The sequence below is a fragment of the Chaetura pelagica genome, unplaced genomic scaffold, assembly GCF_000747805.2.
Source record: "Chaetura pelagica isolate M959 unplaced genomic scaffold, ChaPel_1.0 scaffold2, whole genome shotgun sequence".
NCBI lineage: Eukaryota > Metazoa > Chordata > Aves > Apodiformes > Apodidae > Chaetura > Chaetura pelagica.
In genome coordinates, this window is record NW_009952796.1 from 5,060,823 (window position 1) to 5,071,623 (window position 10,801).

The 10,801-nt window shown below is 43.5% G+C and overlaps 1 protein-coding gene across 1 annotated transcript in view; it reads right to left on the reverse strand.

Moving 5' to 3' along the window:
* CAPN8 (calpain 8) overlaps positions 1-9,659 on the reverse strand; it is a 31,081-nt gene extending 21,422 nt beyond the window's left edge. Inside the window, exons 1-2 of the mRNA XM_009994760.1 lie at positions 9,423-9,659; positions 6,878-6,947 (exon numbers count right to left, since the gene is read on the reverse strand). Of these exons, the coding sequence (XP_009993062.1) occupies positions 6,878-6,947; positions 9,423-9,659 (307 nt within the window). The remainder of the gene's footprint in view (positions 1-6,877; positions 6,948-9,422) is intronic.
* Between the last annotated feature and the right edge of the window lie 1,142 nt (positions 9,660-10,801).

The window sequence follows — 10,801 nt, forward strand, 5'->3', positions numbered from 1 at the left end:
GGCCAGTGCCAATCTCATGAAGTTCAACAAGGCCAAGTGCAGGGTCCTGCACCTGGGTCAGCACAATCCCAGGCTGGGGGGAGAATGGCTTGGGGACAGTCCTAAGGAGAAGGACTTGGGGGGAGTAGTAGAGAAGCTTGACATTAGCTGCCATTGTGTGCTCAGCCCAGAGAGCAACTGCATCCTGGGCTGCATCAAAAGAAGTGTGGAATGGCTTGGGGGCAGTCCTAAGGAGAAGGACTTGGGGGGAGTAGTAGAGAAGCTTGACATTAGCTGCCATTGTGTGCTCAGCCCAGAGAGCAACTGCATCCTGGGCTGCATCAAAAGAAGTGTGGCCAGCAGGGTCAGGGAGGTGATTCTGCCTCTCTACTCTGCTCTGGTGACATCCCACCTGGAATACTGTGTACAGTTCTGGTGCTTCTGATGCAAGAAAGATGTGGACCTGTTCAAACATGTTCAGAGAAGGGCCACAAAAATTATCTGAGGGCTGCAGCACCTCTTTTATGAGGGCAGGGTGAGGGAGTTGGGGCTGTTCAGCCTGAAGAGAAGGCTCTAGGGAGACCTCATAGCAGCCTTCCAGTACCTGAAGGGGGCCTAGAGGAAAGCTGGGGAGGGACCTGTTACAAGGGTTTGTAGTGAGAGGACAAGGGGTAATGTTTTTACACTGAAAGAAGAGAGATTTAGGTTTGAAATAAGGAGGAAACTCTTTAGTGTGAAGGTGGTGAAACAATGGAACAGGCTGCCCAGAGAAGTTGCGGAAGCTCCATCCCTGCAAACATTCAAGACCAGGTTGAATGGGGCAACAAGCAGCCTGATCTGGTGGGAGGTGTCCCTGTCCATGCAGAGGGATTGGAACTCAATGATCTTTAAGGTCCCTTCCAACTCTAACCATTCTATGGTTCTATGATTCTACACAAGTGAAATTTGTAGACACAGTGTGAGACAGGTGAAATGCTACTAAAAGCTGTTTGAGGCAAAGAGCTCTTACTTGAAAGGTAAGATTTTCTTTGCAGAGGAGAAGATATATTAAAAAAAAAAAAGATTCATGAGATGTTTAAACTGGGAATAAGAAAAAGTTGCTGCTGTAAAAATAGAAGAGAGTCCCAAAGCCTCAGCCAAGAACTATGAACAAAAACCTTCTCAAGCTCATCTTCAACTTAATTATTTTACGTTCTGTGGGAAAGGGCTCAGGTCACTGTCCTGGAAGGTTCCTTTCAGCCTTAAGTACCTATATATAAAACAAACAAAACTGGGAGAGTACTAGGTAGGGAAGTTTAAGAATCCCCTTGATCAGCAAAACATAGATGCAGGAAAAAATGAGACTGAGAACTCTCAGACCTGCTTTGTACCTGTTTCTTTGAGTCTTTTCTTGATACAGGTCTATCCCTCATGCCATTATAATTTCTGCTTTTCCTTGGAGAGATACTAATAATGGTGGTAAGTCAGTGAAGTGACTCTTCAGAGCAGGAAGATGGAAAGTCTTACAAAGTTAGAACTGAAGCACTCATTTTTTCAGCTCTCAGACTCTCTTGCTGCCCTAGCTGTTCCTGGCCTGCTGAGCTGCAAAGAAGACTATTTTTGAGAAGGTGGTAGAGTGGAGATCCTGGTGTCCCTGTTGTGTCCCTGCATCCCCAGTGAGACCAGAGAAGGTCTGTAGCATTAGTGAGTTGATGCTCTCCTACTGTGCAACACCTGAAAGGGTTTCCCTTTCTTAGTCCAGGCCAGATCTTTGCAGCCAGTGAAGGGGAAACTGCTCTGGGCTTTGTTGAGCATGGTATATGTTTGATGCACAATTAAGCAGAAGAATCAGCGAAATGAGAGGGGTTTCCTTAAATACATTTTTTACTTCCCTGACTCAGACTAAACAATTTCAGAACCTCATCCCCGTAAGATGCCAAATGCAGCGTGAAATCCTTTACAGCTCTCTTCTGGTAGGGATTAACTTCTTAGCATCTGGAAGAATGAGTGGAATTGGCACTTCTGCCTCCCACAAACACACTGTGCAATCTAACCTCCCAGAAAAGCATGAGGGGCAAGTCTACTCAAAGCCTGGAAAGAATTGTGTTGGGAGAATTGCAGTGATGATACTTGGCCTTAAAAATAGCTACTTCCTGTCTTAAGCAATGCAGAGTCCTGTCTCTAAACCTTACCTGGAGACCTAATACCATCATCTGAGCTTGTGGCTGAACAGATATTAACCTTGCCCTCAGAAAGGAACCATATGGGAATTGGGGGCTGGGCAGTAACCTGACGAAAAGAAAAGTTTGCAGGAGGGGGCCCTAAATGCAGATGGTTTGGGGCCATTACACAAGCAACGTATTACATTCAGGTTCCTGTGATACTGACTTTAACACAAAGTGAAAAGGAAGCAAGAATCTGCCCACACCGAAGAGTGTCCAGGATGGAGCCTAAACTGCTCAGGTTGCCTGTTCTTGTACACAACAGTGGCATCCTGGCCTATTAATGAGATTTCTCAGCCTTACTGCATAATAAAATACTAGTTCTAAAAATGTACAAATTGATAGTACATACTCCTTTTTTTGAAGTTTATAATCATTTTGCCAACAGTAGCTTTCATAGTTGTATTTATTATTGTACCTACAGTACAGGTGGCAGCACAAACTCCCTAGAAAGGCACCTTAGATAGGACCACTAAAACTTGTCCTGATTCAGCTTCAGGTTAAAAGTAACCTTCCAGACTGTGAGGAAACTATTTGGTTCCCTTCCTGAGAACCGAGTTTTTGGAGGGAGAGAAAATTAAGCCAATTGACCAATGAACTAAATTTTTAATTAGAATGTTTTTCCAATACAGTTACAGTCAGAAAAATTACAACATCAAAAAGCATTTCCACTCACTACTTGTGTCTGAAATTGTAGTCTTTCAGCTTATAAAAATACATGAAAAAAAGAAAAGACTTCTCAGCATTAGCCCTGCAAGGCTAAATCGTCTACAGGCACATAAACTTCTTTTTGCTCAGTCTCATATTTCATGAACAAGTTTCAGAAAAGTGCCAATTACAGTGTTTGCTGCTGCTGCTGAATGTGCTAAAAAGAAGTCTGATTGATTCCTGGATCTGAAGTAATTTGTAACATTGGCAAAGTCAAATTGTTTTGGTTTTGTTTTTTAAAAATTTGAAACAAGCAGTTCTGACCTTGATTGTCTTGTTGAAAGGGTAAACATGAAGCCTAGTTCTGTGTGTCTAGGTCTCCAAGATCTCGGAGAATTAGTTGGACTATTAGTGTACTTGAAATAAAATCACTTGTTGTTTAGAGATGTACTGAGATGGCTCATGCTCTCAGTGCTACGCAGGCACCTTCTGGTTTACAGAGATAATCGAATTGCTGCAGAGAATACTGAGTCCTTGGTGACCTGAGAGCTGAGTGACTCCTCTACATTGATGATGTTTACACTGCACTCACAGAGGCCATAAAATAAATGAGAAATTTGATTAGTTTCAAGTTGCTACTGAGCAGCACTCTATTTCTTTTTAGCTACCATTGAAGTGCCTGGACGCACAGCATCTAAGCTCTTCACTTACCTGGTGATGGTGGGTTTAACGCAAAAGTCCAAGTGTCCAGCTCCAAGATCTAACCAATTCTGTCCTGACTGTACTCTGGCTTGTTGCTATTTCAGCAATTCCTGGTGTTCAGATCCAAATACAGTGCTGTGGCTCTTGCTTCTGTGTTTGTCAAGCAGAGTTGAATCTCAGATTTGGTCTCTGCTTTAAGCCCTTCTTCAGAGTTTGCAATATCTGGGGCATCCTACCATCAAGGAAGAACTAACTGACTAGCTTTATGATTTCTGGCAGCAAAGGCTCTTCCTGCTTTGAAATTTCTAAAAGATTCCAAAAGTTTTCTACAAAAATGAACTAAGCTCTGCAGCAGGGTACAGAAAGGCAAAGGAGCATTCAGCAAAGGAATGGGGTTTCTTCTCTTTGGGATCTCAGAATTGTCAGTTAATCTATTTTTTAAGATGTAGGGAATCTACCTGTTAGAACAAGGATCTTGAATACCCATGGGCATTTGAGATATATATTAACATATATACTCAGTCCATGGGTCTGAGCATCAGAAGATGTTAAACATCAGACTTTGTGTTAAAGTCTAAAGCAAAACAAGCGAACAAACCCAGTATTATTAAGCACCCCTCTGCCTACAGGAATCCCAAAGCCTCCCTCAACAAGTTTTAGACTTATTTCAGAGCTGTCAGGGTTTGGTTTGTTCTCCAGCCTGCCCATAACCGTCTAAAATTTGCCTGTCAGACAAGATGTGCACAAAGCACATGGGGGGTGGGCTTCTCAGCTGCCGTGCACTGGTGCCTCTGCAGCTGACAGCCCAGGCACAGGGACCTGCAGTGCCTGGGGTGCCTTCAGAACAAAAGGTGCCCCGTGAATATAAATGGAGCAGATCTGCAAAGCTAATATTAAAGTGAGCAGGTTTGAGTATGTTTTATATTCTTTAAGTTAAATATATGACACTTGATTCTTAAGAACTTCTGCAAACAATTCTGGGGTTAACTTATTCAGACAGCTGCAAGAAAACTTCTTAAGTCACCTTTAATAACTAAGCCTATGTGACTGTGTTTCAAGTTGTTACTAGGCTATCAAAAAGATGTGGTTCAAAGAACATTTAAACTCTTTCGAGTCTTTCAAGTTCCAATCAAACTTCACAAGCTGATATTCATCTAGCTCACGCTGTTGTCAATGAAATAAGTTTAATGGAGTGAGACTAACTCTGGGTTTTCTTGTTTTGTTTGTCCATATAAACCCAGACTTGCAGTGTTATTTTTTAAATAAAATAAACATGTCAAAGAAGATAATTTAAAATAGGCTGCATTTCCCTAAAGAAGTTGTTAATGGGTCACATACATGGCTTATGTAAGTGTGTAATCAGGGTCTGTTTCAACAGAAGCATTTTACATGAGGGCTTTAGTAACAAGGACTTTGATATTCAAGGTGTTGAAGCAAAACCTAAAAAAAACATAGTATGCCTCAGAGATGTAAAGCAAATACCTGAAGACTAAGAGGTAAGTCTTGTGCCTGTATTCTGAAGTTTATTTTTGTGAAGGGTCAACCTGTGTGGAGTGATTTTAAGCAGCCTTGCAGAAATAGAAGTGGATTACATTTTTTAATATTTTTTTAGAGAATAAGAAAGAAAAGAAAGTTCGTAGCAAAATCAGGTACTAGGGGTTTTTTCCCTAGTTTTAGGGGTAGCTTTCAGGACCAGCACTTAGGATACTGCCCACCAAAGCCTGGCTTGTGTAAGCCCAGAGCCAGGCATCATCTGCAGATTCATTGGAGGCTTTTGGGCCCTGTTCTGTTGTTCCCACTATTTGATGGATTTTGCTCTCTAATGAAAGCCCATTAGGCAAAAAAGACTGGGACTCCACAGAGACAGTCAGGAGGTGACAGAAATAAAAAAGGGCTCAGGGTATTTGCATTCAGTTTCTGGGCTTAACACAGATAATGCATTGACCTCTTCTAGTTTTGGAGCAGGTAATATTCTTCATCCCTCTAGCTTGTAAACTGTCAAGGAAAATGAAGTTTTACTTCAGGAATACGATCTTTATTTTTGTATGCTATTGTAGAAACTCCCCAAATTTGAGGTGACAAGAAATGTTGATTTTATTACTTATCTGAACCATTCTCCTAAAATACAGTAAGTAATTTCCCAATACTCTGTTCCAGCATCCACCACATGAATATCTTGGAGCAAGTATATTATTTGGCATCTTATTTTTAGCATTTGGAGCACAGGCCTGCACACCATGGAATTTTTTAACAATTGCTTTAATAGTGCTGTGTTTACAGGACTAGCACAGGTATTATTTATCTCCAATGACTTGCAGAAATTGTTTGAATCTCATTTGCACAACGGATGGTTTAGAAGACCAGTAAGGTCAGGAGTACTGCAGTGAGCAGCACAGGAGGGAGAAAGGCTGATTTCTCTGTGTCTAATCTATCAAATTCCCATTACAAGAGTTTCAGCCTTCTCACCCCTATATGTAGTCAGGAGAGGTTGCTGCTGCTGTCTTCTGGAGCTGAATCTTACCAGTGAGGCAGGCAGGAAATGTGGCTGCTGCAGCAGCTCTTTGAAGAGGGAATAAAGCCCCCTCACAGCTCCCTTCTGGTCACTTGTACAGGAGATTTATTTAGACAATGGCAAGTGCTGGAGAAAAATGAGTAAGAGAAGTTTTCTAGGATGCATCTCCAGAAGAGGATGAGTGATGTCTGACAGGCATCTCATCAGCATCGGGTTCTAATTCAGGGCTGCATTTGCCCAGTGTGCCCAGTGCCTGGCCACTCCTGCCCCTGCTCACAGCTAGATACCAAGTGCAGTGCAAGACAGAGGGGGCATTCAGCATGAAGGGCTTAGAACAATTTGCTTGTTATGGGTAGTATTACAAAGTTTATGTGCTTTGCTTATTTATTAATAAAGTGGTCCTCGCTTCTAACTCAACCCTGCAAGCAAATAGCCCCGGTCCCTGTACTAAACCAGTTCCTGCTCTGGTTCTTGATAATTGTCTGCTTGTTTTGTGTGAAACTGCTGCTGGAACTTACTCTGATTCCCAAATAAAAATCCCTAATGACAAGGCTACAGGATGAAACTTCCTCTGTGCCCTCTGTCCCCTGAGTCCTTGAACCCTAACCCTAACCCTGCTCCAGGGCAAATGTTCTCATGACTATGTTGTTGTCCAGATCTATCTCAAGGGATAAAAAGCAAGACAGTCTTCTGTTCCACAGAGGGATAATCACCTTTCCAACCCTCAGGAGACAGTGCTGATGAAATGGCCCATATATGAGAAATTTTTAAATTAAGCTTCCCCCCCACCCCTCTTCCGAAGCGAAGTTGAGAAGCGCTGCACCCCTGTACGTACCCAGCTCTCCTTGGCAGACATCTGTTCGAGTCGCTCCTCCAACTATAAATTGAGGGTTGCCACATAACTCCTGAAAAGACACGTTTTCAAAGTATGCATCACACTTTCTGGTCTGAAAAGTCCACATTTCATGTTCATTGTTTCAGTGTGAAGGTTCAAAAAAATAAAAAAACTAAACATGTCCAATATTTCTTAAACAACGTATCCTTTGTCCTCTACCTGGTTAACATAATGTCAGAAGAATATTGCCTTATTAAATTGAAAAGTGCATGTACTTTTTTGAGGCAAATCCTGAAGTCCCTTTCTACTTGAGACTGTCAATGCTATTGGTGAGAATTTTTGCTACTGTGGGGACAGAGGTGAACATTCAGCCTCAGAGTTTTTATCTTAATTTATTTTGCAGTGTTCTTGGCTCAAGCAGTGGAAACGAGTTTGCAGTTGCCACTGCTGGCTCTGCCACTGAAGCTATGCTGGGTTTTCATTGCCACAGGCACAGGGGATGTTCCAACCATGCAAATGCTTGTATTAGTGGCCCCTTGCTACCTTCCAAGCCCTTTGGCTCAAGTAGGTTAGGCACTGACTGTCCCTCCTGTCCCACCTTTGAGCCCTCCAAAAATTCATGGTCTATATAAGTTAATACCACCTCTCTAGAGGCAAAACCCTTCCCTTTCTCCTGAGAATTTTCCATAAGCTTCTGGATGGCAACAAGGGGTAGTTTATAGTAAGCCTAACTTGGTGATGGGTGCTGAGGAAGGTTTAGGCCATTGCCTGCTCTCCCAGACATCCACACTTGTCAGCTCTGACCATCTCTATCACTGAGCCAGAACTTGTGTGTGTGTCTGTGTGTGTGTGTGAGGGAGAGAGAGAGATGAAGAGCTAGTCTGTGAATCTCCTCTCGAAGTAGGTGTGATCTCAGCTACATCCTCTTTGCTTCTGTGGTTATCCAGCTGGCCAGCTGTGTCAGTGAATCAGAGTCAGGAGTAGGTTACCTACCACGCAGAAAAGGCTTCATGTCCTCTCCTCCCTCAAAGCAGTGCACTTGGTGGCAGTCGTCTGCATAAGACTATTAGTCACCTAGACACCTGCCCTTTCTGAGCCACTGCCAAGTACCACATACACCTTTCACACAACTGCATTTCCACCTCTTACTGTAAACCCATGAATCATGATTTCATCAGCCTGGGATCATGGGCAGAGCTCACAGATGGAAACCTGTCACCTGGCTGAAAAAGTCCAAGCAATGAGCAGGGCTCTGAAGGGAGTGATCCACCAGCTTTAAAAGTAGGTCAGATCCAGATCTCTCCATAGGAGGGCAAAGCAGAGAGTTTGTGCTGCCTTACAACGTGGTTGGGCTCTGCCCCACGCATAGAGACAAGTCAGGAGGTCCTGTTATTTGTGGGTTAAATGTCCATAAACTGCTTGTTTATAGACAAATACTCTGCTGAGTACTGGCAGGGCAGAGGTGTCCCATGCAGGCAGGGCTGGGACATTTAACCCTTCTGGATTTCAGCCACATGACACTTGTGACTGTGCCTCTGACTGTGGCAGGGACGTCATTCTTGCATGAGGAAGCACAGTCTAATTTAATGAGTTTTCCAAGGCTGTTGTTCTCCCAGAACAGGCAAAGCCAAGAGGAACAACCACAGTACTTGTTGCCTGAACATCCCAGGTGCCAGAGTGAGGTATTAATGGACAAATGGGGTTGCCAGGGTAGAAACTTGGAGTTATTAAACATCCAAGTTTCCGTTTCTCACTTTCCAGGTAAAAAAAATAATAAAAATCGAAGGCCTCAAATTTTCCCCACCTGAAGGAACTAAGTTGTTTGCGGGGTTTCGTTTCTTTCCCTGTTTTTCAATATTTCTTGATGTTCCAAGGAAGGGGGAAATGGCAAAGGAGGAGCAGAGTAGAGACAGAAACAAATGGCTGAAAGATGGAAGTGCAGAAAAATCTCTGAGGCTCAGATTTTTCATTTTAAAAAAATTCAGCATCTGATCTTCACTGATGAAAATTACTTTTAATGAAAGGCCGTTTATAGAATATATGTATTTGGGTGATAACAGTTTCAGACAGTTGCCCTTTAACTGTTACAGATAGCTTGAAGTGAGGCAGAGGATTTTCTTTAAGTATCAGCCTGATTTCCAGGGGTGTACTGTGGCAGGACCATGCTGTGGGTACCATTACAGTTGATGGTCAGTGGCTCCTGATGTGTTCTGCTCCCTGTCTGGATACATTAAGGGTTTTTGCATCCACCTCTGGATTGTACCCCAGACCTGTAGTTCCACAGAGCTGGGATGGACAGGGAGGAAGGAGGTTCCCATGAAACACTTACAGGACTTTTGCTTTTTGAAATGCTTAGAAGATGTCGATTTCTTCCTCTCATCCCTTTTTTCAAGTCCTGCCTCTGCTAACCATAGAGGCAAAGCAAGACAGAAGTAAAAAATCATGCAGGAATAGTGAATATTCAGGGTCGCCTTTGATTTAGCATGGATCTTGGCTTTGATTAGATCTGAACCCAGCAAACCAGGCAGTTTTAAAGCTCACTTACCGTGGGGCGCTTCCAGATGATGCCTTGGGTTTTGAAGGAGTACGGTCCCAGGTCTCGATAACCCAGTGCTGAAGGACAAGCTGGGAACTCCTCATCCTTAAACAGGGTGCCAGCCTGCAGGCACTGCTGCTTCAGGGCTTCGTAGTCCTGCTTCAAATACTTGATAGCATTCCTATTCGACCCGAGCCCAGCCGCTGCCGCTCTCTCTTGGCACAGCCTTGCCGCCACCCTGGCCATGGCTGCCTGCCAGCCCTGCCACTCACCACGGCCCTGTTCTTGCCTTCTGGGCAAGAGGAGGTGAATATGGGAAGGCAGGAGGCTCGGGTGGAGCCAGGGACTGCCCCTGCCCTACATGCTCCAGCAGCTCTGGAAGGAGAAGGCACCAGAAGTGCAAATATGTACCCAGGATGTACCCGAGAGAGCCGTGGGCAGAGAGATGGCAGGGGCTGCAGCTGGCACGGCTGGGGCTGTGGGCACTGCTTTGTGCTACTCCCTCATTATTTGCTTAAAAGCCTGTGATTTCCCTGGCCCTTTCTAAAATATACTTTTAACAAGGAGCAAGGGAAACCAGAGGTTTTGCAGACACGCCTGTTTACACACAGAAAGTGATTGTATGTGCTCTGCTTGCTGAAAATCAGGCTTACGAATCAGCCCTTTAAAAATTCAGATGAAAATGATTTAAACCTCCTTTCCTTCCTTCTGAAATTGGGATTTCTACTGTTGGAAGTTTGAGCAACCACAAAACCTGGGGCTGCATATCTGTTTCTACAGCTGATATAGCTATGGAGATGTCATTGAGCTATAAAGCCAAGAAAATGCTGAAAAGTTGAATGCACTAAGGTGATCATTAAAAATAAATAAATAAATGACTTGGATTTGGTATTCTCAATGCAGTGTAATTTTGTGAATTAATTTATTAGTAATAAAGGAACTTGACAGAGCTGCAGATGGCCACTTGGCCACATGACCTGCAGAGGGAAAGGATACAATCCAGGATCATGACCCAGGCCAAAGGGGAAAATTGTATTTTCGGACAGGAGGCAAGCTCGTAAACCCTGCTCCCCATCTCCAGTGTATCCTTGGGCAAAAGTCACTATATCTTCCCCATCTATAAAAACAGGGTCTTATCTCAGCTGGTGAAAAGTTAGCCATCATATTTACAGTCTTTTGGTGGTGCTTCCTCCATATATAATGTTAACCAGAAAAAAACCAACACAAACAAAACAAACAAACAAAAACCAAACCAACAAACACAACAAACAGCACTTTGTGTGCAGAAGGCTTTTTAGATCTTAAAAAATATTGGTTTCTGCTCTTGCATTGGAAAAGCTCCAAGTTTTCACCCTCTTTGCACTGACACAGTGGTGCACACCTCCCTG